Source organism: Suricata suricatta, chromosome 10 (genome assembly GCF_006229205.1).
Source record: "Suricata suricatta isolate VVHF042 chromosome 10, meerkat_22Aug2017_6uvM2_HiC, whole genome shotgun sequence".
NCBI lineage: Eukaryota > Metazoa > Chordata > Mammalia > Carnivora > Herpestidae > Suricata > Suricata suricatta.
In genome coordinates, this window is record NC_043709.1 from 60829719 (window position 1) to 60855322 (window position 25604).

The following is a 25604-nucleotide window of genomic DNA, read 5'->3' on the forward strand; positions in this document are numbered from 1 at the left end:
AGGAAGGTTAAGTAACTTCGTTAAGTTCCCACCGTTGTAAGTGACAGAGCCAGGATTGGAGCTCAGGCAGGTTGGCTCCGGAGCCCACGGAGTTCAGCGTCCATCATGATACAGTGGACACTGGGTTTCCATAATTAGAGCCCTATACTCTGGTTTCTCTTCAGATCGTATAAATCTTTCGCCTTTTACAAAATCAGAGCCCAGAGCCACTAATTTCCCCTCATTCCAGTACTAACTACCTCCATATTTCTTCCTTGCTATCACGTTTCTGTATGAGGAAGTGGAAGGGTCCCATCGATTTGTGAGGCAGACAGACTTGGGTTGAAAACTCAGACCAGCTAGTTATTACGATGTGACCTTGGGCAAAGAGTTTCATTGCTTACCTCTGAGCCTCAACATCTCCCTTTCCTCTTAGCCTCTGTAAAGTTTGGACCTGGGGGGGATATTAACATGGATGTGTCATGAGGTTGTTACGAAGATTAGTTAAAAAAATTGTGATATGTCCGGCATGTAATAGGTGCTCAGTACACAGACGAGCTTCCTTGCCTCCTTTCAGATCCCTGTATTGTCAACCCCTGTGGCCCAGTTCCACCCCTCTGGGCCCCACCTTCTAGATCAGTTACCCCACCACCCCGAAATCTCCCCCACCCCACCCCAGGGCGTGTCACTTCCTCCTCTGCAGCCTCCCAGATCAGTACACAAAGGCCGCTGCGAGGCTGGAGGAAGGGCTGCTCTGCACGCACCTGTGAGTACCAGGGCACCAGCCCTCCTGCCGCCTCTCATTACTAGCCCAGCCCCCACCCCTGCTCCCAGCCTCCCGGGAAGAGGGCTCTGGGCTCTGACCCCAAGACACGCAGGGTTCAGGTGAGACTTGAGAAAGACTCTGAAGTCCTTTCTGCATTCCTGAGATCCTCATCCGCGTTCCCTCCTCCAGCTTCTCAAGCCCTTCCCGCCCTCTTCTATCTTTCCTGCATGGGTTTCCCAAAAGTTCGGCCGGGGGCCGGAGGGAGGCAAAGAAGAAAGGGGATGTATGACTGCTATCATCTGAGTGCCTGCCACGTACCAAAGATTATGTCACGTAGGTAGGGCTCTCCCAATAGGACTCCCCACTTGCTATCCCTGCTGCCTAGTGCCTGGTGCTCAGCTCAGATCTGCCAGTGACACCTTGGCTATGGAGACCAGAGTCCTGGGAGATTGTGGTGCCGTGGCTCAGTTCTTGTCCCTCTTTGGGACACTGAGTGGGCAGCAGAGGATTCCACTGGATTTGGGAGATCTGGGTAGGTTGGGACAAGGCTCTGTCTCTCAGGTGCTGAAGGGGGTGTTAGGGTGTTGGAGTCAGGACAGAGTCCAGGAAAATGGGACAACCACAGAGGGAAAAAAGACTGCACTAATTGACTGCAGAGGACCCATCAAGGGAAGAGAAAGGGTGGTAGAGGTAGCCCATTGGAACTGGGAGGGAGAAAGCACAACTTTCGATGATGATGGTGCTTGGGTTGGAGGCAAGGAAAGTGGTAAACAAACTGAGTCCTGGACTGTCTTCATCCCTGTTCATTGTGTGACTGTGGACAAGTCACTTCTGGCCCTGGGATTCAGGTTTCCATCTGTAAAAAGAAGGGATCGAGTTAGACAGCTCTGCCTTTGTATGGTTAGGATAGGAAGGGACAAGGAAGTAAAACAAAGAACTGTAAACACGTGGAGAAGAGAAATGCAGCAGAGATGTCATCACATTTTTGAATGGGGGTGGGGGAAAGAGGGAGACACAGAGAGAAATTAACAGAAGCAAGTGGTAGGTCATGTATCCCCAAGTAAGAAATGAGGGGGACAACGAAGAAGGGAGTTGGGGAGCACTGTCCTGTGGACACGAGTGGGCTTGAGGTCTCTGATCTGTCCTATCCTGGGGGCCCCACCTGTGACAGATGAGTCAAAACTGGGGTTTCTGCTGCAGCATCTCGCTCAGGCCTCCTCGACCACAGGCGTGCAGAGTGCAGAGCAAGCGGGGCTGAGGTTACACTGAGGCTGAACCTGAACCCACCTCACATGGGGGTGGAGGCTCCAAGACATATGTATACTACCCCTGAGGTCCCAAGTGGTGGGCAGTGGAGATCAGGACAGCCAAGGTCACCCCACCCCTTCCCCAATCTGAATCTAGCGCCAGGTTGGGGAGGATGCAGATGCTTCAGGACAAGGAGTTAGCTAGCCTTTCTCATACATCCACCACCGATGAGAATATAAACCGGCACAGTTGCTAAGGTGGTTACATCAGCAATTACTCACCAACGTTACAAACGATACCTCATTATACAAATCCTCTTCCCAGGATTTATCCTATGGATTCACTTGCACACGTGTGAAATAAATACATGGATTTTCATTGTAGTAGTTTTATCTCTATCTTTTTAACTTTACTTATTTCTTTTGAGAGGGGGGCAGTAGGCAGAGAGAGAAAGAGAATACCAAGCAGGCTCAGCACTGACAGCACAGAACCCAATGCAGGGCTCGAATCCATAACTGAGATCAAGATCTGAGCGGAAATCAAAAGTCAGATGCTTAACTGGCGTAGCCACCCAGGCATCCCCAGCATTAGTTCTAACTGTGAGCAATTAGAAACAATTTAAATCTCCAGGAGAGGGGTGCCTTGGTGGCTCAGTCGGTATAGCGTCCAACTTCGGCTCAGGTCATGATATCACAGTATATGGGTTAGAGCCCCGCGTTGGCCTTTGTGCTGACAGCTCAGAGCCTGGAGCCTGCTTCAGATTCTGTGTCTCCCTCTGTCTATGCCCCTCCCTCGCTCGCTCTCTGACTCTGTCTCTCAGAATAAAATAAAAGACATAAAAGAAATTATAAAAAAAATCCCTAGGAGAGACTAGCCACGCTATGATATATCCATGCAATGGAAATGCATACTGCTGTGAAAATGAACAAGGAGGTTCTTTATTTTCCTAATTTATTTATTTTTGAGAGACAGTTGGTGAACAGGGGAAGTGAAGAGAGAGAAAGAGACACAGAATCCGAAGTAGGCTCCAGGTAAGACGTCAGCACAGAGCCTAACGCGGGGCTCGAAGCCACAAACCGTGAGATCATGACCTGATCTGAAGTTGGAAGCTCAACCGACTGAGCCACCTATGCGCTGCCGAGGGAGTTCTTTATTTTCTTGAGTAGCAGGGTGCCAAGAAAAGTAATTAAAAGAAAAAAAGGAGCATCTGGGTGACTCAGTTGGTTAAGCCTCTGGCTCTTGATTTCGGCTGAAGTCAGGATCTCACAGTTCATGGATTCGTGCCTGGCATCCGGCTCTGCGATGACAGCATAGAACCTGCTTGGCATCCTCTCTCTTTCCTCTCTCTCTGCCCCTTCCCTGCTCGTATTCTCTATCTCAAAACAAATTAAAAAAACATTTTAAAAGTTTTTTAAAAAAGAAACAAGGGCAGAGGGACAAAACTGCATGTATTCTAGAATTGTGATTGTAGAATTCTGTCATTTGATTCTACCATTTGAAGGGTATATATTTTCACATTAGTTTGTGTATGTATAAAACAATCTCTAGAAGGATTGTCAGCAACAAAAGATAATGAAAAATGATGGTTATTTATTTAGCATGAGGTATGGAAATGGGAGGAGGAGGAGGAGGAGGAGGATAGGCATGGGAAATTTCTCACTATCTTAATGTTTTGATTTTTGATGTGATAAAATACACATAAAACTGATCATTTAAACCATTAAGCACATTTACGATGTCTTGCGACCATCATCACCATCTAGTTTCAGAACTTTTTCTTCATTCCAAAAGGAAACTGCCCATCAAGATGTGATTCCTCATCCTCCCCAACCCCTGGCATCCACTTTCTGTCTCTGTGGATTTGTGGAATCAGAATCCTTCACATAAATGGATTTTGACAATAAGTGGTCTTTTGTGACCAGTTTCTCTCACTTAGCTTTTCAAGGTTCATCGCTGTTTTCAAGGTTCATCAGCACTTCACTCCTTTTTAGGGCCAAATAATATTTCACTGTATGGATAGATCACATTTTGTTTATCCATTCACCAGTGGATGGATGTTTGCGCTGTTTCTACCTTTAGGCTACTGTGAATAATACTGCTTTGAACACTCATGTACAAACTTTTGTTTTGACTTACTAAGGAATTATCAAACTGCTTCCCACAGTGCCGTGCCACCAGCAATGTATGATGGTTCTGTTTTCTCCACATCCTCACCAACACTTATTTTCTGTTTTTTTTTTTTTTTAATAGCCATTCTGGGTGTAAAGTGGTATCTCACTGCGGTATTTGATTTGCATTTCCTTGATGACTAATGGTGTTGAGCATCTTTTTATGTGCTTGTTGGGTATTTGTCTATCTTTTTTCAAAGAAATGTCTATTTAAGTCCTTTGCTGTTTAAAACTTGGGTAGTTTCCCTTTTTCTTGTCAAGCTGTAAGAGTTCTCTACATATTCTGGATTCTTACCAAATATATAATTTGCAAATACATTTTCTCCCTTTCTGTAGCCTGTCTTTTCAATCCATAGTGCTCTTTGATTCACAAGACTTTTATATTTTTGTGAAGTCCAGTTTATCTATTTTTTCTTTTGTTGCTTGTGCTTTTTTTTTTTAAATGTTTTATTTATTTTTGATACAGAGAGAGACAGAGCATGAGAGGGGAAGGGGCAGAGAGAGAAGGAGACATGGAACCAGAAGCAGGATCCAGGCTCTGAGCTAACCGTCAGCACAGAGCCTGACGCGGGGCTCGAACCCACGAACGTGAGATCTGACCTGAGCCGAAGTCGGAGGCTTAACCGACTGAGCCACCCAGGCGCCCCTGTTGTTTGTGCTTTTGATGTCATAGCTAAGAATCCATTGTCAAGTCCAAGATCACAAAGACTTACCTTGACATTTTCTTTTAAGAATTTATAGTTCAAGGGCTTACATTTAGGTCTTTGATCCATTTTCAATTAATTTTTGTATATGTTGTGAAGTAGGGATAGAACTCCATTTTTTTTTTTTTTTAAACAACGTTTCTTTATTTTTATGGGAGAGAGAGACAGAGCATGAGCGTGGGATGGTCAGAGACAGAGGGAGACACAGAATCAGAAGCAGGCTCCAAGCTCTGTGCTGACAGCTCAGAGCCTGATGCGGGGCTTGAACCTATGAACCGTGAGATCACGACCTGAGCTTAAGTCAGCCGCTTAACTGACTGAGCCACCCAGGCACCCCAGAACTCCATTCTTTTACATGTGGATATCTAATCATCCCAGCACCATTTGTTGGAGACTGTTCTCTCCTCATCAAATAATTTGGCATCCTTGTTGGAAATCAATTGCATATAAATGGATGGATTTATTTCTGGACTCTCAATCCTATTTCATTGATCTATATGCCTATCCTTATGCCAGTATCATATTGTCTTGATTACTATATAGCTTTCTAGTGAGTTTTGAAAGTAAGAAGTGCAAGTCCTCCCATTTCATTTTTTTTCAAGAGCGCTTTAATTTTTTTAATGTTTATTTATTTTGAGAGAGAGAGAGAGAAAGGGGGGAGGGGCAGAGAGAGACATACACACACAGAATCTGAAGCAGACTCCAAGCTCTGAGTTTTCAGCACAGAGCTCAATGTGGAGCTCAAGCTCACAAACTCCAAGATCATGACCTGAGCCAAAGTTGGATGCTAACCAACTGAGTCACCCAAACACCCCACAAATCTGTATAATTGAATTAATCCATATAATTGATCCATAGAGGATCGCTTTCCCACCTCTAAAAAAAGGCCATTGTGATTTAACTTTTTGAGTTTTGAAGCATGGTTATGAATTGCCTATTCAAAATTTTAATTAATATATTTTTAAAAATCAGAAATTTGCCTTGTCTTCCCTAGAGATCATTCCAGAAATTACCCTGCCTTCAGATTCTTTCTCCATTCTATACTTGCTTTATGCAAAGTACAGGAAAGAGAAAATTTTGCCAACCGTGGCCTGCCTTCCTCCATTATTCCAGACCTTTAGAAAGCTTTCTTATAGTCTAATTTTATTCTTCTTGCTACCATGTCAGCTACCCTTCCCTGCCTCTTTCACACATTCCTTCATCAGCTCTAGCCTTACTTCCTCTCATTCCTAATTTCCAGAATTTCCTCCTTTGTTTACAGCCCTTCACCCTCCTTCTTTATTTAGAATCCAAGATTATGAAAGCTGCAAGGACTGTCAGATTATTTATTTATTCAACTCTCTCTCTTTACAGATGTGGAAACTAAGGCCCAGAGAAAAAGTCTGACTTGCCATACAGCCAGTGGGAGACTGAAGCAGGACCAGAACCTGGTCTGTTTCCTGTTCTGTTCTGTTTCCACAGTGGCCTGGAATCTTGGTGAAAAGATCTGGGTGGATGTAGACCCTAGTCTAGTCCCCAGACTCTTGTTAGGCCATTTTGCCCACCTTGGCCCTAGTGAAGCCTGCACACAGGAGGGACAGGGTTTCTCTGAGGCTCCTACCCGGGCCTGGTACCTGCCCCTTCCCAACATTTTAAAGAAACTGCTGAATCCACAGGGGGAAGTGAAACTATGAGGGGAGATAAAGATTTGGGGTAGAGGTGTTTTCTTTCTTTCTTTTTTTTTTTTTCTTTCTTAAATGAGCTCTATGCCCAGGCTTGGGTTTGAACTCATGACTCCAAGATCAAGAGTCACACTCTACCGAGTAAGCCAGCTAGGCACCCCTGGGGTAGAGTTTTGAGAGTAACAACCACAGACTTATTTTATTTTATTATAAAAATGTTTACTTATTTTTGAGAGAGAGAGAGAGAGCAAATGGAGGAAGGGCAGAGAGAGGGGGACAGCAGATCCTAAGCAGGCTCCGTGCTGACAGCGGCAAGCCTGATATGGGGCTAGGACTCACGAACCGTGAGATTATGACCTGAACCGAAGTCAGACATTCAACCCACTGAGTCACTCAGGGGCCCCAACCACAGACTAACTTTAGAGGACTGAGAACTTGGAGGTCCTCCTTAAGGACCCATATGTCTCCCTTTATATCCTATTATAGGCCATGGTGGCTTTATCAATGGTCCTTGTTTTCCTGCTGGCTCTGAGTGGAGGGGAGAGTGAGCTGGAGGCCAAGATCTCATCCCCAGAGAAGGGCACAGAATGGGGGGATCCTGATCTGTCCCTGCCAGGGTCCTGCCAGCCAGCGCCTACCTGCCAGAAATGCATCCTCTCACACCCAAGCTGTGCATGGTGCAAGCAACTGGTAAAGATAGGCCTGTGGCCTTTGAACCCCGTGTACGTGTATGTGCAGAACCGAGATATGTGTGTGATTGTGTGGTTTTCTGGGTGCATGCTGTGGTCCTGTGTGTGACAGTTAGTGTACATAGGACTCCTGCGTGTGATTGTATATATGTGTGTGTCTGCATACACAAGCATGCAAGTTTCCTGTGTCTGTATGTTTTTGTACCTGTGCATTTGTGTATATGTGGACAAGACTTGTAACCATAAATTTGGAGGAAGTGTGTCCTTGCTGGGACTCATGCTTGTGTACAGGGAGAGGACCTGTGGTGTGTGTATACAAGTGAGGAAGGGCGTTTGTCAGTCTGGGCTGCCATAACAAAACTGGGTGGTTTAAGCAACAGGAATTTATTTCTCATCGTTCTGGAGGCTGGGAGTCCAAGACCAACATGCCAGCCAGTTTGGTTTCCAGTGAGAACCCTCTTCTTAGCTTGCAGGCAGGCTTTAGACAAGCTCTCTGGTGCCTCTTAGAAGGGCATTCATCCCATCATGAGGGATCCACCCTCATGATCTCATCTAACCCTAATTTCTTCCCAAAGGCTCCATCTCCAAATGCCATCACATTGGGGGTTTGTCCTTAGCAGAAAGTGTGTGACTAGGTTTCTGAGTCTGTGTTGGGGGTGTGTGTGCCTAATAATGTCCCTAAGGTATGTAGCAGCCTGTGACTGGGAGAGTAGAAGGAAAGGAGTTAGAAGTGTGTACACTTGGGGGGGAAAGGCTCGATCTACCTAAGTGGCCAAGAAGGATGCTGGTGAGTGGAGTGGGTGTCTCTCTGGCTGGTCAGACAAGGCTGTTCTTTGTTTACGCCTTAAAGAGACAGGGCTCAAGGAGTGACAGAGCATGGCAGGTACCTGAGTTGGGGGTGCGGGTGGGAACAGAACTCTCTCTCTCAAGGGAAAAGGGAGAGTTTGATGAGGGACGAGGGCACACTTACCAGGAGAGGGCATAGCCACAGAGGTGGAGCAGAGGCTGAGCCAGCCCAGGAGACAGGCACATAGTGAATCTGGGAGGACCGGAAAAGGAGACTCGGAGCCAGCAGGAGGCCGAGGGCAGAGGTGCCAGGCAGTGGCTTTGGGGACAGTCAGATAATGTGTCTGCCTCCTTCAATCTCTGGACTTGAGTCGGGTACCAGGGCCAGTTGAGAAGCCATTGTAACCATTTCCTTCCTCTGCCACTTCCCAGCCAGTACTGGGGGTGCCAGCCACACTGAGGGGAGGGGTGTCTCCTCTTCTGTCCCTGTCCTTCCCCTTCCCAGGAACTTAGCCTGGGTCTCATTCTGATCCCCTTTCCGTTTTGGCCTAAGCATGCAGGGGAAGTTGGACTAGGAGGCCAGGCTCCTCTGTTTCTTGTGGTAGTGAGGTCCCCGAGATCGCAACAGGAAGTCTGTGGCCCTAGGGGGAGGAGAAGGGTAGGGTAGGTGGCTAAGGAAAGGAGGTTGTCTAGATAAGGGGGAGGGGAGGTGGGGTGGTAGAGGAAGCTGGCTCTGACAAGGAAGACTGGACTGGATGGCTGTTGGGTGGACGGGGAAGGGAGGGCATCGGAGGGGCTCAGGAACTGACCGTGAGGGGAGGGTTAGGAGCGGCCGAGATGGGAAGGGCGGTCTGGGCGCAGGGCTGGGGAGGAGGTACGTAAGGGACTAGGGTCCCCGACACACCTCCCCTTGGGCACAGAACTTCACCGCGTCGGGGAAGGCGGAGGAGCAGCGCTGCGGACAGCGACAGGAGCTGCTGGCCCGGGGCTGCCCCCCAGGGGAGCTGGAGGAGCCCCACGGCAGGCAGGAGGTGCTGCAGGACCAGCCGCTAAGCCAGGGCGACCGCGGCGAGGGGGCCACCCAGCTGGCGCCGCAGCAGGTCCGGGTCACCCTGCGGCCCGGTGAGTCAAGAGGTGGCGGGGCTGGGCCGGAGGAGGTCTGGGCTGGGATTCGGTCGGGCTCGCTGACCCGCGCCCGTCCCCCTCCCCCAGGGGAGCCGCAGCAGCTCCGCGTGCGCTTCCTCCGGGCTGAGGGCTACCCGGTCGACCTGTACTACCTTATGGACCTGAGCTACTCCATGAAGGACGACCTGGAGCGCGTGCGCCAGCTCGGGCAAGATCTGCTGGTGGGGCTGCAGAAGGTCACCCACTCCGTGCGCATCGGTGAGCATGGCGGCGCCCCAAGCCCTGCTGGGCCTCGGCCTCCACCTGCAAACGCCGCTTCTGCCTCTGCCAACTGCCTGGGCACACAGGGGCCCTGCTTGCCTTCTCCCAGGTTTTAACAGATCTTGCCAGGCCCCGAGTTTCTGGCGTTTCTCTCCCAGAACATCCGTCATCTAGGACAGAACTGGAGGGGATTTAAGAGACTACAGGTGGGGTAACAGGCCCAGAGTCTGGGCAGACTGTGTTCAGACGGCTCCGAGGGGTCAGACAGCACACTCTGGACCTGCCAGCCCAGATATGCCCTGATGCCACTGACTCAGCCCTGTCTGTGTCTCTCAGAAAAGGTCTAAACGTCCCTGGCCCTGGCTGCGCCTTCCACACTCACATCTGCCCTGTTCAAGATCCCCTCCTTTGCCTCATGCTGCTACTACACCCTACACCCTCTCTTCTTCCTGGGGAGATACTGCCTGCCCCCCATTGTGTCCTCAGCAGCTATCCTTACACCCTGATGTTGGCCAGTGACCTCGGGCACAGCCTTCACGATTCCCCCTCTCCCAGGTTTTGGCTCCTTCGTGGACAAAACGGTGCTGCCCTTCGTGAGCACAGTGCCCTCCAAGCTTCTCCACCCCTGCCCCACCCGGCTGGAGCGCTGCCAGCCGCCCTTCAGCTTTCACCACGTGCTGTCCCTGACCTCGGATGCTAAGGCATTTGAGCGGGAGGTGGGACGCCAGAGCGTGTCTGGCAATCTGGACTCCCCTGAAGGTGGCTTTGATGCCATTCTTCAGGCTGCACTCTGCCAGGTGAGGATGCGGGGAGGGGAGCTGAGTCTAAAGAACCCTTTGGGGCAAGACTGCCACCTAGGGTCGTGCAGTGCCTGGTTCTAGGGGTGCTCTTTGTACCATAGTCACTGTAGTTTGCGTATCTATTTTAATAATATCCTGGTGGATTGGAGTAAAATATCTTGAGGAAGAGGCATGTTTTTCTAATTCATAAGAAGGCCTCTGCTAGCAGCAGCCCTGTCTGGGGGATTGGGGAGAAACGGAGTGGGGGGTGGCTGGGATGGCGGGGGAGGAGATAGACACATTGACTCAGATTGAGGCTGGCAAATCCTTGGCTCATAGAGCCCAGGTGCACAGTCTACCTCCACCCCCCCAATCCCAGGAGCAGATTGGCTGGAGAAATGTGTCCCGACTGCTGGTGTTCACTTCCGATGACACATTCCACACAGCTGGGGATGGGAAGTTGGGTGGCATTTTCATGCCTAGCGATGGGCACTGCCACTTGGACAGTAATGGCGTTTATAGTCGCAGCCCAGAGTTTGTGAGTCCCCACCCTTGCTCCACCCCTTCCCATCTGAACCACGCCTCCTCTACTCCCTGACCCCTCCCCAGCCTCGTTGTCCTTACCAGTGACCACCCTACCGGCTTCCCCAGCAGCTCCTCTCTCCATGCTTGGACTGAACCCTGTGTCACCCCACTCCCTAGCCCCTCCCTCCAGGGTTCCTCTAAGCTGGTGGAACCCTGGTTCCTGGTTTTCCTGGGCTGAGGGCACCTTGGATATTGTGGGAGAGACTTGTGGTGCTCACCTTGTCCCTACTCCCTACCCAGGACTACCCTTCTGTGGGTCAGGTAGCCCAGGCCCTCTCTGCCGCAAACATCCAGCCCATCTTTGCCGTCACCAGTGCCACACTGCCTGTCTACCAGGTGAGAGCTGGCTGAATGCCAGACCTTATGGCTGCAAGCCTTTCCCCCTCCCCCTATACATCCTCCTTCCATACCCCCAGAAGCCCATTTCCCTCGAGCTGTGGCCCACCATTTCCTTGGACTCCTTTTAACTCAGGAGCTGAGTAAGTTGATTCCTAAGTCTGCAGTGGGAGAGTTGAGTGAGGACTCCAGCAACGTGGTACAGCTCATCATGGACGCCTATAATGTGAGGGGCTGGGACTGAGGGGGGAGGCGGAGCATGGAGAGGGCGGGCACTGGAAAGGGGCCTGGGGGGTGGGCAGCAGAACTAACAGAGGAACTAACAGAGACCGATCACTTTTAGGTGTGCACAGCACTACCTTCACTTTGCCTGTGGCTGTCATTCCTAGTTCACTCGTTCAGTCTTACATTCTTAAATCTGGAGCATCTGGTTTGGGCTGAGCACGGAGCCCTGCTCTGGGCAAGGAAGGGAAGGAACATTCATTGAGCTGGTATTTCATGCCAACCACTGTCCTAAGTGCACATACCGTTTGCTGTTTCATTTAACTCCACTAAACCCGTTTGCTAACTAGTATCGTCCCTATTTCATAGGTAGGGGTACAGACAGGGGCCTAAATGACTTGCCCAAGGTCACATAGATGGAAGGGCTGGCATTTGTGCCCCAGGCAGTCTGTACATAAAGAATGTGACATCTAGAGCATACTTTCACTAAACTTACTAATAATGCAGAGATATTCTTCACAGGAACCATAGAGTTTTACAGGTAGAGGGAACCACGAAGATCCTTAAGTGCTTCTTGGGTTTAGATCCTATCTGTGTAATCACACTATAGGCTTTGTAGGACAGGGACCACCATGTCCTGAACCCATGGCCAGAGAATCTGAGACAGTACCGAATTTTTCAGGGCAAACTCAATTTAAAGACTCCGCCCTTTATGCACACAGGTTATATGTCCTCATTTGGGGTTTGAGAAGCAGTCACTGCACCTTGACAGGACCGGACCCCCCCTCTCCCACTTCCTCCCAGTGGGGCCCTTGCTGCAGCTGCACTGAAATGCTGCCCGAGAGGCCTCTGGCTCCTGTGTGATGCACCCAAAGTTCTCACGGTGCCCTTCCTGCAGAATTGCCTCTTGGCTGGGCAGAATGCAAGGCCCCCCTCCAAGGCAGGCTGAAGGCAGGTCATGGCAGAATTTGGAAAGGCTGGAGAGGATCTGAGGTGGGGTTTGGAGTCCTGCCTTCACGTGGTTACCCCCCACCCCCTTCCACAGAGCCTGTCATCCACTGTGACCCTTGAACACTCTCCACTCCCTCCTGGGGTCCATGTCTCTTATGAATCTCAGTGTGGGGATCCTGAGAAAACGGAGCATAAGGCTGGGGACCGGGGCCAGTGCAACCAAGTCCGAATCAACCAGACGGTGAGAGCAGAAGGCAGAAGGAAGGAAGTGGGGGTGGGAGGAGGTGGGAAATTGAAGCAAGCAGGAAAAGATGGGGGGGCAGACACAGAGAACAATGCAAAAGCTTGGGGTTGTTCTCCATCCATCCTTCCTAAAAGGGTTTAATGAGCAGCTTCCTCCAGCAGGTTTCTAAGGGATGGGTGTTAGCATGAGCCTGTCCCTTACTTTCCTAAGGAATAGTTTCTGGATGATCAGTGGGTTTGGTGGGTGCATGTGTGGATACAGGATCTCAAGTCTGATTTTTGCCCACACTGTCCTCAGGTGAATTTTTTGGTTACTCTCCGAGCTACTCACTGCCTCTCAGAGCCCCATCTTCTGAGGTTCCGAGCCCTTGGCTTTTCAGAGGAGCTGACAGTGGAGCTGCACACACTGTGTGACTGTAACTGCAGTGACACGCAGCCCCAGGCTCCCCACTGCAGTAATGGCCAGGGGCTGCTGCAATGTGGGGTGTGCAGGTGAGGATTCCTGCTTCCTTTCACCCTTGTGGCTGTCCACACACGACCAGCCCCGGTATTCCTTCTCTGCCTTCTGTCCTCCCGCTGGCATCTCCAGACATCTTTTTCCAGACATCCCAAGATACCACCGTGATTTTCATCTGCAGCTTCCCAGATATGCCAAGACCCCTCCCCTGAGCCCCCTCTGCTCTTTTACTCTTTGGGGCTCAACTATACACCGGCATCCCTTCACCCACTCCTCTCTTTCCAACTCTTTTGAGATCTGAGGTGTAGAGGACCCTGGGAAAGATAGGTCAAGGGCTGGTGAAACTCTCTGACCCACATTTCCCTCCTCTTGCTCTGCCTGACTCTGGCTCTGCCTTCCTCTCCCAGCTGTAACTCCGGTCGTCTGGGTCGACTCTGTGAATGCTCTGAGGCTGAACTGTCTTCCCCAGATCTGGAATCTGGGTGCCGGACCCCCAATGGGACAGGGCCCTTGTGCAGCGGGAAGGGACGGTGTCAGTGTGGACGCTGCAGCTGCAGCGGACAGAGTTCCGGGCCTCTGTGCGAGTGTGACGATGCCAGCTGTGAGCGACATGAGGGCATCCTCTGTGGAGGTACCTGCAGACTTTGGGAAGAAGGGTGGGGGTCAGAGTGTCTCCCAAGGGTATTTAGGCTCTGGGAACCTCATGGCACTAAGGGCAAGTATCAGACTCTGGGGTAGGAGCTGGAGGTATCTGGTACACTTGAGAGGGAACTGGGTGCACAGGAGCACTTCAGCTCTAGGCAGCCTGTCGTGGCACGTGATGTTTATTGTGTGTGAGGGGTATGGTTGTCACTCTGTGTGTGATTCTGCCCCAGGCTTTGGCCGCTGCCATTGTGGAACGTGTCACTGTCATGCCAATCGCACGGGCAGAGCATGTGAGTGCAGCAAGGACACGGACAGCTGTGTCAGTCCTGAGGGAGGGATCTGCAGCGGGCACGGACACTGCACATGCAACCGCTGCCAGTGCCAGGACGGCTACTATGGTGCCCTATGTGAGCAGTGCCCAGGCTGCAAGACGTCATGTGAGAGATACAGGTGAGGCCTCGGGTCTTGCAGCTTGGGAAGAGGGGGTTGGCTGAGCCAATCCCACCAGCCCTTCTCTTTCTGCCATGTGGGCAGACACATGCTGCCCAGCTGGTAACCTCTTGGTGTCTACTGGACAGGGACTGTGCAGAGTGTGGGGCCTTTGGGACTGGTCCCCTGGCCACCAACTGCAGCATCGCTTGTGCTAGTACCAACGTGACTCTGGCTTTGGTCCCTATCCTGGATGATGGCTGGTGCAAAGAGAGGACCCTAGACAACCAGCTGTTCTTCTTCCTGGTGGAGGAGGAGGCCAGAGGCAGGGTCATACTGAGAGTGAGACCCCAAGAGAGTAAGTGGACAGGGATGCTGTGGACACGGTAAAGGAAGCCCTGGAAGTCTGATGGGTAGGGCCTCAGAACTCTGGGCATGGGCAGGTGAAGACCATGGGAAACCAGGTGGGGGTTGAAGTAGAGCATGGAGTCCAGGTAAAAGCAGAGGTGATGGACCAAGTGGAAAAGGGTATGGCCCTGAGCCCTGCAGAGATATCCTCGGATCCTGCTGGGTTCCCTTTGTTTTCAGTGACAGGCAGGGCTAGGGAGGCTAGATGCATTCATTGTGGGCAACCGTTGATCAACCCCTATGCCCCAGCTCCCAGAAGTCTGCGTTGTTTCTTCTGTACAGGAGGAGCAAATCACACCCTGGCCATTGTGCTGGGCTGCATGGGGGGCATTGTGGCAGTGGGACTGGGGCTGGTCCTGGCTTACCGGCTTTCTGTGGAAATCTATGATCGCCAAGAATATAACCGCTTTGAGAAGGAGCGGCAGCAGCTCAACTGGAAGCAGGTGGGGAGACTGCCTCCTACCCCACTGCACTGGGTTTTGCTTGCTTTCCCTGGATAAGACCCTTGGTCTCCACTTCCCTGCCCCACCCTCAACTGGGACTCCTCCCACCTAGGCCACCCCCCTCACCTGGGTCTGTGTCTCCTCTGCCCCTCTGCCAACTCCCATCAGCTCTGGGGGTGCTGCTCAAGTTCTAGGCTGGCCTCTTAGGACCAGGTAAAGGAGCAGTCCTAGGTTTTTCCTCATCATTTCCCATCTCTTTCCCCAGGGCAGCAATCCTCTCTACAGAAGTGCCATCACGACCACGGTCAATCCCCACTTTCAGGGGGCAGAGAGTCCCTTTCTCTGAAGGGAGAAGAGGAACACGTGTATCCCAGGACTCTTTTCTTTCTTCTCAGCAGCCTGGTAGGGCACTGCTGAGAAAGGGCCACCACCTACTTCCTTCTCAGAGGGACAGTCGAGGGCAGCCTACTGCTGCAAACATGCTTCCCTACCTCACAAGGAGTGTGGGGTTAGCCCCCCTGCTCCCTGTATACAATAAAGAGTCTTACCTCAGAGCATAGCTGTCATCTTGCTTCACCCAAGGCCAAAGCAGGCTGTGGAGCCTGGGCCTCAGGAAAACTCTCGTTGGTTCCTCCTCCTGCCACCTGAGGGTAGGGAGAGACTCTCTAACCTGGCGTGCAGGAGATTCAGGAAGCGGCTGCCGGGGAAGCAGCTGGTCAGGGTGGGCTAGTGAACCCTCAGGACATGGATTTGTAGGAGAACCACAGAACCACACTTGGAGAAACACAGCTGGTACCTGACCTTAGTCAGTTTTTCTGTGCATGTTTTTTCTTTCATTCAGAAGTGATATCCTGTTTTTACTTCTACTTGTTGCTCCTGTGGAGGAAGAGTTTTACATGGTGGTTCCCAAGATGCAGGACATCTGGGGTGCTTATATGTGTGTGGGGGGGGAAGGATAACCACTTTGGCCCCAAAGAAAAGGTTTCCCAAAAAAGATATAGTATGTAGAAAAGCCCCATTTTCTTTTATTTAAATATCCTAAATATATCACGAAGGAACATACACTGCACTTTAATGGTAAAAAGATACAAGTTTATAACATCTTATAAAAACTACCATTTAAAAGTGATCTTGTTCATTTGATATTCCCCTCCCCCAATAGCAAAATAAGCATATTAAAAAAAAAAAGAAAAGAAAAAGGGGAGGGTAGAGGGAAGGTGGGAGGGAGAGAGGAAGAGTAGGAGGGATGGTTAAGATAAAAGCCCCAGGACTGCAGCAGAGGCAAAGAGCATCTGGGGAGAGGGTTATAAGTTGTGGCGGGACCCCACGTTTCATTTAACCCTCCAATGTCAAGCCATGGGGCACAATCAGTAGCTAAGTGATGAAAGGCAGTAGGGGGGTGGATGGAGAAGAGATGGGTGCAGGGAAGGGCAGGACTAGTAGGGCCTGGTACAATGGCCCACCTGGAACGGGTGCTACCCTCTTTCCCAGGTCCCCAAATTCCACATCCTGGTCTGAGAATCTGCCCTCTCCCTTTCCCTTCACTCCCCACGCACCTGAGGCATCTGGTCCAGTGCTAGGCCCCACCAGCTAAGGAGGGCTGGGCTGTTGGGCCCAGGAGCCTCTGCAGCGCTCTTAGTCTGTGGTTTCCCTGGGGTGTGAGTGGGGCTCCTGGACCCTTGAGGGAGGGGGCTGAATCACTCCTTTTCCACCTCATTGCTCCTCTCTCCTCACACATCACTGGCCCCAGAACCTCAGCACCTGGACAACGGAATGAACCACCTGCTCCTGAGTTTTCCCCACACCCAATCCTTGGCAGGGGTGCTTCCGTTACACTCTTCACACGTCTGCTCACACGTTCCCTCTCTCCCACCCACCCAGGCAAAAAGCTGAGGCTGCGGGGGGCCAGGGCACATTCTGACCTAAGTACACATCCACACGTGTAGGGGCATAGATCACTCATGGGATTCTGTCCACCCACACTCCAACCCTACACAGATTAGCGGTAAGTGACAGTGAACAAAGCCTCCTATTTTCAAAAGTGCTCATGGGAGAACAGTTTTCTGAAAGTAGCCTCCTTCTGAGAATACATTCCCAGATGTGAATGATCAACTCCGGCCCCAGCAGAGCCCTCTAACAGGAAAGGGGCTCACTCACACAGAGGCAGATACCCTGCCTGCAGGGACAACAGGGCAGCTCCAAGGACCCAGGTCTAGGTTCTGGACCCTATCGAATGGAAGTGCCAGCATAAAGCTAGAAGAGCACAGGTGGCACACACACTCCCCAGTGTCTCTCCCAAAGGATCTCAGGTGTAGTCAGGGAAAATCTGAAAGGTGTCACACCTTTCTTTTTCCCTGATATCCTCACATTTCAGAGGTATGGATCTCCCCACCACCCCATCTCCTCCTGATTAGGTAACAGCTAGGGGGTTTCTGCTGCTGTTCCCTACATTTTGTAGGAAATGAAATCACACTTCCTGGAGTTGCCATCTCAGATCCCCACTGACATCTAGTTCAGGTTCAGCAAGCACCCATGATTACTCCCTCTGTGCACAGGTCAGGGCAGGCCACAGTGGGGTCAATCAACCCTCTGAACCTTTCATAGCAAGAGGGTTTTTTATTTCACTTTAGAAAATTCATGTTCACAAGCTCTGGCTTGGGTTAAACACCCTCGACAGCCTGTTAAATCTAAAAAAAACCCCTCCAAAACGAAGCCCTTCAGTCCCCTGAGTTCCTCAACTCCTGCTAGGACCTCACGCACCCTTCAGATTTGGTGGGGGCGGGGGAGCTGCTTTATGTTCATCCTCCCGAGTTGAGGGCCAGAAAAGGGTTTGGCTCAATAATATGCCATCTTCAAGCATACAAACACAAGCACATACATGAATGAACACACTCATATGCATGTGTGCACACGCACACACATACACCCCTGATCACTTTTTGGGGGGGCAGATAAGGTGGTGGTGTTGGGGCAGAGGAGCAAAGAATACAGTTAAGAATAAAACCCACACTAGGTTTCCTCCTCAGTCCTTTCTCCGCAGTACCTCCCTCCCCCGCATTATTTGTCGGGTAGGGATGGCCATTAAAGAAGGAAGCCAAGATCTTGTTCTTTGGGAACAAAAGCCACACCCCTATCTCCTTTACCTGAATACAGTGATAGGACTTGGGCAGGGAAAGCAGCTCACACTGCTCAACAGTCATGTCAGGGGACACCAAACTCCTTTGTTTCTTGAACAGCTGTTGCCCAACTTGGGACTAGTCTCGGGTTGTTCCTAAGAGGGCACAAGGAGAGAGGGCACTTTGATATCCATGACTACCTGCTCAACTCCTTTGTTTGGCTCAGGAGTCAATGGTAGCGAGGTAGCCACAAACTATGTCCAAGATCTAATGCCCAAAAGGGGCACGGAAGGGCTTCATGGGCCACTCTCACCCAAGTTTCCTCCAAAAGGCACTTGAGCTGACCCCATTAGGTACCAGTGCGGCCTGGGCCATTACATCAGGCCTGGGCACAATTCTTGCTCTTTCCCGAAGGAAATAAGAGGTACCTGTCCACTCTAGCTGGACCCAGCCCTCATCTGCTCCTCCCACCATTCTTCCTTCTGTCCCTACAGTGTATAAGGAGGCCAAAGTAAGCTCAGCTGCCATCCCTGGTCCTACTCTCCTTCAAATAGGAGGTGAGGTACAGGGTTGTGGAACACTGAGGATCAACTGCAACTAAAAACCCAATTTTGGGGAGGGCTGGACCAGCCATAGTCCCTGCTCTGACCAGGGCTCTATGCCTCCATATTACCTTTATCCACAGTGTACCTGCTAAAATTGCTTTTGAATAAACAAAAACAAGAATAGAACAAACAAACAAATCCCTCTCCCCAATTCTTTCCATTTCAGCTGCCAGCTGGAGTCCAAGGTTGTGGGAGCCACACCAGTCTTGGTCCAGTACCTTGAGTCCCCACCTATAACCTCAGCCAAAGGTCCAGGGACTAGCTTCCCTACCCAGGAATGCTGTAGGAACTTCCCCGAGATACTCATAGTCTCAGATTATTTACAGAGCTGAGGCTCTGAGGCTGCTGTCCCCTGATGCACTCTTCTGGTCTCCTGGGTCCACTCCTCCAGGAGGGGGACAGGTACAGACGGGGTGGTGGTGGGACCATCAGACCAAAGGAGGTGCGCTCTTCGGTAAATTCTTCTGATCACTCCCACCACCCAGGACCCCTTGCGCCTATAGAGGAAACTGCCCGTCGGAAGTCTTGGACTGGCACCCTTGGCACATCCGTTTGTGTCTGAGTAATCGATCTGTCCGAGAAAAACACTGAGAAGGAAGATGGATTAAGTGCTTGAGAGGGGAAACTCAGCAACCTGTTGGCTAGGTCTGTCCTCCCCACATGGGAGGCACAGGTCCCATTCCACATGCCCTCAGCAAGGATACAGATGGCAGGGGCACAGAGTGGTTAAGAATGCAAGTGGCTCTACCACTTAGGAGCGGTGCAACCTGGGACATGGTATCTAACAATGCTCAATCTGTACATTCATCTGCAATGGGGCTAAAAGTACCTACTCACAGAATAGCTGCTTTATTCATCCAATATTTATTGAATGTCTGTCTCAAGGCAGGTACAGTTCTTGGGGCTGAGAATAGAGTGGAGAACCAGAGAGGCAAAAATCTCTGTCTCATGGAGCTTTTATCCTAGTATTTTGGGTTCCAGTTTAAGAGAATGGAACAAAGCAAACAGAAAATTTTAGTTGTTATCATTTCTCATCTTTTGTTCTTGTCTTGTTTTGGTCCTAGTTGTTACATTCTCATCAGATCAGACACCGACCCCCAGGGCAGAGATTATACTTCTTCCAGGAGCACCAGCCCCGAAGTTTGACTGCCCTTGATTTGCTGTATCCTTAGGAAACTTAACCTCCTTAAATCTCAATTTCCCCATATGTGAAATGACAGCAACACTGCTAGTTTATGGAGTTAACATGAAGATTAAGTAAGATAATCTATGTCAAATACGCTCCCACAGTGCCTGGCACAAGGTAAGTCCTCAAGAAATGCTGCTACCGTTATTACAGTTATTCTTATAGCTGCTCCCTGTGATTAGCTGCCGAAGGCCAGTACTCCCCTGAAGTACTAACTCTATCATGGCCAGGAATACTAGATGGTCCCCTGTCTGGCAGGGAATGGGAACTGGCCCTGGTTTTTGGTGAAGGAAAAGTCCATGTGTGGGGTGGATGGATGACATGTGAGCTTACCTGATGACACCGTTCACACTGGTAGGGCTTTTCACCACTGTGCACACGCTTGTGACGCTCCAGGTGGTATTTCTGGATGAAGCGCATATCACATATATCACACTCAAATGGCTTCTCACCTGGCCCAGATGGAGAGAAAATTAGTATCAGGAGGTACTCATGGCAGGAACTTCATTCCAGGTATTTTCCAAGAAATTTTAATTTTTAGCCATGTGCTAACACCTAATGGGAAAGAGCCTCAAAGCTGTTCTCAGTGACACCAGATTGTAACAGAATCAGGCAATTTCTCTAGCTCATTCACTCACCTTCTTCCTCTATTTCTAATACTCAGCCTTCAAAACAAATCCAACAAAAGCTACATGCACATGCACAATATAAACCACAGACTATTCTCCTCTGAAAATGAGCAAAAGACTTACCAGTATGAATAAGAATGTGTCTCTTGAGGTGGTAACTGCTTCTAAAGGCTCCAAAGCAGTGTTCACAAATAAAATTTTTGGGAATCTTTACTTGAAAAGAACCATTTTGTTCCACTACCACCACCTGGGGGCAACAATCGGGAATGTCATAAGGCTATCCCTCTGCCTCCTTTTTGCCCCCATTCTAATCTGGGTACATTTCCAGTTGCTGGACAAAGTAATCTCACTGATCTGTCATCTCTCACATTGCTTGCTAAGAGACACTCTGAGGGAGGAGGTGGATGTGGGTTAAGCTGTCTGCCCCCATCAAACTCAACACTCTGAATGTGACTTGAGGGAGGTCTGCCTGCCCTTTGCCACAGGATCCCATGCTTCCTTGACCCTCCTACCCTTAAGAGGGATGTTCCGGAGACGACAGAGACCAAATACCAAAGTGGTCTATGGATGAAATCTGAGTGACACACTCACTGGCTACGAGTGACCAAAACATCTAGGCAAAGCTCCAGGTTGAACCACAGAGGGAAGAGGGGGAGGATTACCCCACTAAAAAACGGTACCAACTTGGGGATTACCCCATTACCTGCCTTTTTAACAGTCTTCTTTGAATGAGAGGCCTCAGCCAAGCTGTCATCATCTTTGCGACTCCGGGACTTATCGCTGTCTTTTCGGTGGCCCTTTGAAAACAAATCAAATCTAAACTCCCAGTCTACCTCAGAACACAGGAAACCAAATGCTGCTTTTAGACAAGTTATAAATGAGAATAACCACTTGCCCCAAACATTTAGAGAAGGCACTCATCCATTTCCTCTCCAAGTACTACGGTGTTAACGGCTGTAGATATAGAAAAAGACCTTCCTTATCTCTCTAAAATACCCACATTCATTCACTCCCCAGCTGGACCCCTTTTCCCCAGTTCCCTACACAGAAGCACCGAGGAATCAAAGCTTGGCAACTCCTGGCAGAGAGCTTGGGCCACCCAATCCCCAGGGGCCACGATGGACTCAAAGGTGGTACCTGACTTGAGCACCTCAGCACATCAGGGCTACCTGCCCGCTCTCCGTTCTCGGCCTGCTTGCTGGCAATCTGGCTCAGCATCATCTTCTTGCTGGCTGCAGTGGGAACCAAACTCACACCTGCTAGGCCTTCACAAGCCAGGAGACTTGCCTAAGTTGAAAGGAGATGAGGTGTCAGGTCACCTGGCAGGGCAGGGCAAAAACAGGCTGCCATCCTCTATAGAACTACCTTTTTCACCCAGCCACAAACTGCTTCTCTACGGAGTGTCCCTCTTACTGCAAAACTCTGCTTCCTTCAAGAGTCCTCCCTAACTCACCTCACCAGGAACAAGTTACTTATTTTGTCATTTATCAGCATTTAGATATACAAGTGAATAACCAAATATTATTGATACTTTTGGCATCAGCAGTGCGCTAGGTATAGTATAGTGTGTGGCATGACTACTCGTTACTAGGTGTTTCTAGGCCTTGTGAATGGGCGTGAGGTTTGTTACTAGAAATTTCTAAGCCTTGTGAATGGGCATGAGGGTCTGCTCTGCTGACTCACTGAAATGGGAGATTTCTAGCAGACTTTCCTCCTTCTTCTCTCAACAGCAGCTTCAGAGCCCACTTATGACTGGCAGATTTCACTGGGGTCAAATATATACTCTATCAGGTTCCACAAATATGTTTATCAGGAAAATTAGAGCATTCCTCCCTTGAGATTTTAAATTCCAAGTTTTGTCAATTATAAGAGATATAAAAACTAAGTAATTTGGAAGGATTTTAGGGTTGAACATCACTTTCTCTTGACTCCCAGAGTCATTTACTTGTATGCATATCCATATATTTTCACATTCTCTGCTCTACATACAGTTTAAACAATACTTAAGACATGATTAGGAAAATTTCCTCTTTTTATGGCTACATTCTTCCAACTGACCTGGTCTAACCAGCCCTAGAGAATATATTTCTCTTACTAAAGAAATGCTTTGCTTTTTTTTTTCTGGAAGAAACACTTCATTAAAAAAATTTTTTTTAGTGTTTATTTATTTTTGAGACAGAGAGAGACAGAACATGAGGACGTAGGGGCAGAGAGAGAGGGAGTCACAGAATCTGAAGCAGGTTCCAGGCTCTGAGCTGTTGGCACAGAGCCTGATGCGGGGCTCGAACTCATGAATCACGAGATCATGACCTGAGCCGAAGTCCGTTGCTTAACAGACTGGGTCACCCAGGTGCCCCTGGAAGAAACACTTTAAAAATATAGTTGGTCAGCAAACTTCCACAAGTGATTTATTTAAAAAATTCCTTTTAGAAATTCCTTTTAGGGTGCCTGGGTGGTTCAGTCAGTTGAGCATCCGACTTTAGCTCAGGTCATGATCTCACTGGTCCCAAGTTCGAGCCTCACGTCGGGCTCTGTGCTGACAGTTCAGAGCACGGAGTCTGTTTCGGATTCTGTGACTCCATCTCTCTCTCTGTATCCCTCCCCTGCTTGTGCTCTGTCTCTCAAAAATAAACAAACATTAAAAAAATAAAAATTCCTTTTAGTATATCCTAGGACCCCTTCTCTCTCCTTCAAGGACTTTGGACAGAAAAGTTTACAGGTGAAAAGCTTACCTCTGCCACTTGCACTGTATAATTTTGGGCAAATTACTCCACCTCTTTGGGGCTCGGTTTCCTTAAATGCAAAATGTTTATAAGAGTATCTACTCTCGCAGGATTGATGGGAATGAAACTAAGGTATAAATGTCTAGCAGTGCCCAGTTAGTGATTAGTGAAAGGCAGTATTCTCAGAACGAGAGTGAACATGATGCTGTGAAGTAGGTTGCAAACAAAGGAAGAAAAAACTGAAGGGCTCCTAATCTGCATGGAAAGGAGGAAGCTATGCATGCAGCTGGAACAAAGCCAATTATACTGTACGCAGGCTGCCATCCTGGTGAGACTGGTAGGGGAGGGTCCCTGGAAGAAAGCTGGGAGAAGGCCTGGGGATGCCTGTACATGGCTTTGCCATCCAGACTTACAACTGCCTATCACATCATCCTGTCTCTCCAATCCAACCTGTACCCTCACAGTGACAATTACCTTCTAAATACACTGACCTGACATCACTCTGCTGCTTAATATTCTTCAGAGAGTTCCCATTCCTTACAGAATAAAGTCTAATTCCTTAGCAGGGAATAAAAAGCCCTTGGATTATACTCTTATTTCTCCAGGAAACAACTCCCTCACCCTAATTTTTCCCTTCAGCATTACCTATCCCATCCCCCTCACCCATTTGAATCCTCTCCTCCTTAACTAGCAAACTATCTGCAGTACTACTAACCTCATCCCATTCTCCCATGCTTCTAAGCCTCTGACCACGCAGTTCTCCTTGTCTAACTGCCCTGTTCTGCTTGTTTATCTAGCAAAATCCTCTGTATCCTTCAAACTCCACCTGCTTTTTTCCACCCAGGCAGAGGTACCCTTCTCTCCTCTGCAGTGTACATACCTCTATTATTGCACGTTCCTTCAATCAACAGATTCATTGAGTCTCTACTGCTAACCCACCACCACGAAAGGTATTGTGAATATAAAGAGAAATCACAGACTGTTTCTTCATTTCCCCCCTGCCCCGACCCAACTAGCCTGGAAGCTTGCTGGGGACAGGGACAATCTTATTCATCTCTGTATCCCCCGCACAATGCCTTGCATGTAACAGGAGTTCAATTAATTCCTGTTGGGAAAAAAAAACAAATGAAGCATTCACCAGACTGTTCACTCCCTCCTGCCCCTCAGCACTTAATGTACCAAGTGTAAGCTGAGCCGTTGTTTTGCAAATGTACCATCCGTGCCTGTGATGCAGAATAGCCTACCTCCTTCATTTGACTGGAAGCTCCCTGAAGGCAGGGGCTGTGGCCTGTCTCCTTTCCTTCCTCTAGATCTCCCCCTGGTGCTTAATACAGAGCTTGGCTCACTGGGTTGGTCAATATGTTGACTAAGGCAGCATTCAAGAGTGAAACTGCAAACACGCTTCCCAGTGATCTTGAAGGAGAAGGACTCTATAGCTTTTTACCTGAGCCATGCTGATTTCTCACTTATGCAACCCAAAAGTTCAGGAGTTTCTCGAGCCACTTTTCCTAAGACACTGTTGTTTGAAGAAACTGTCACCAAATCACTGTAACAACTCCTTCATGTCCCTTCAGTCCTGCTGCCATATTGAATTGCCTTTGTCTTCAAACAGAATTTAGTGTCCTCCAAGGGGAAGATGGATGCTCCAAGAATCCCTGGACTCTGCCTGGCTCCTGATTATGGTCTGAAGAAAAAGCTTGCGAGTCTTGGTTTTCCAAAGGAATCCTCTCGTTGAAGTTCACGATCTGTTTCAGAAACCTGAAACCAGAAAGGAAATGGGGCTGTTAGGTGCAACATTCTCAGGCCATTCGATCTGTGGTAGGCTGAACTTTTTTGGGTTTTTTTGTTGGGCCCTCTCTGTGAACCTCAGAAAGAGGACATTAGTCAAGCAGAGTTTTCTTTCTAGGTCAGGAGTAGAAACTGGTCTCCTGGGCAAAGTGGAGCTGCCAACAGGAGTAAAAGTAATTGGTGCCTCTCACAGAGGAACCGCAACAGGCCAACTGCTCGGATTTGCCATCTTTGGAATAGAAGAAGGGGGCGGAGGCCCCTCGGGGCTTTTGTGCCCAGTGGGCCGGCCCGCGAACCTCGCACTCTATTTAGGAGGCCAGAACTGGGGTGGAGGAAAGCTCGGGGGCTATCGCTGGACGCTGGAGCGGCAGGCAGCAACCAGACTGGCAGCGCGCCGGACCGGCCCACACGTGCGCGTTCTCCGAGTCCGCCCGAAGGTACTGAAAATCGCCGCGGAGGTGGAAGGCAAGCAGACGGAGGCCGGCGCTGCGCGTTCCCTCCCTCCTCCTCCTCCAGCTTGCCAGCCAGCCACCCAGCCGCAGCGCCCCACCGCACGGAGACGGAGGAGAGCGCCGAGGAGCGCGCGAGGTGCGTGCTCGCGCCCGCGTCCCCGCCAAACAAGCCCCCTCCTCCGGGCCGGCGACGCGGCTGCACTGGCGGGCAGGGGGCGGT

The 25604-nt window shown here is 49.9% G+C and overlaps 3 protein-coding genes across 10 annotated transcripts in view; 2 read left to right on the top strand and 1 right to left on the bottom strand.

Annotated features, from left to right (window-relative positions):
- Window positions 1-682: 682 nt before the first annotated feature.
- On the top strand, window positions 683-15440 carry ITGB7 (integrin subunit beta 7). 5 transcript variants are annotated; one of them, XM_029955715.1, is made up of 16 exons: window positions 683-745; window positions 6219-6295; window positions 7013-7216; window positions 8922-9123; window positions 9214-9384; window positions 9943-10184; window positions 10546-10704; window positions 10992-11087; window positions 11224-11313; window positions 12355-12501; window positions 12802-12995; window positions 13368-13591; window positions 13836-14055; window positions 14184-14392; window positions 14725-14885; window positions 15151-15440. In XM_029955715.1, exons 3-16 carry the CDS (start codon window positions 7016-7018, stop codon window positions 15229-15231), a joined length of 2397 nt encoding a protein of 798 aa, XP_029811575.1. In that variant the 5' UTR covers window positions 683-745; window positions 6219-6295; window positions 7013-7015; the 3' UTR covers window positions 15232-15440. The 5 variants fall into 5 exon arrangements, 4 of the variants coding, with proteins under 4 accessions (XP_029811575.1, XP_029811576.1, XP_029811577.1 ...); XM_029955716.1 differs by having other exon boundaries at window positions 690-864; XM_029955717.1 differs by lacking the exon at window positions 683-745 and adding an exon at window positions 2966-3024.
- Window positions 15441-15888: 448 nt separating this feature from the next.
- Window positions 15889-25604, bottom strand: part of ZNF740 (zinc finger protein 740) — a 10331-nt gene continuing 615 nt past the window's right edge. The window contains exons 2-7 of one of the 4 annotated variants that reach the window (XM_029955725.1): window positions 24389-24902; window positions 21559-21708; window positions 21129-21218; window positions 20545-20668; window positions 20126-20244; window positions 15889-19193 (exon numbers count right to left, since the gene is read on the bottom strand). In XM_029955725.1, the coding sequence (XP_029811585.1) occupies window positions 19104-19193; window positions 20126-20244; window positions 20545-20668; window positions 21129-21218; window positions 21559-21708; window positions 24389-24397 (582 nt within the window). In that variant the 5' untranslated portion in view covers window positions 24398-24902 and the 3' untranslated portion in view covers window positions 15889-19103. The other 3 variants (XM_029955724.1, XM_029955727.1, XM_029955726.1) reach the window with 3 other exon arrangements.
- The window catches only part of CSAD (cysteine sulfinic acid decarboxylase), a 27340-nt gene continuing 26777 nt past the window's right edge, over window positions 25042-25604 (top strand). Inside the window, exon 1 of the mRNA XM_029955721.1 lies at window positions 25042-25520. The gene's annotated coding sequence lies outside the window, so the exon portion shown is untranslated. The remainder of the gene's footprint in view (window positions 25521-25604) is intronic.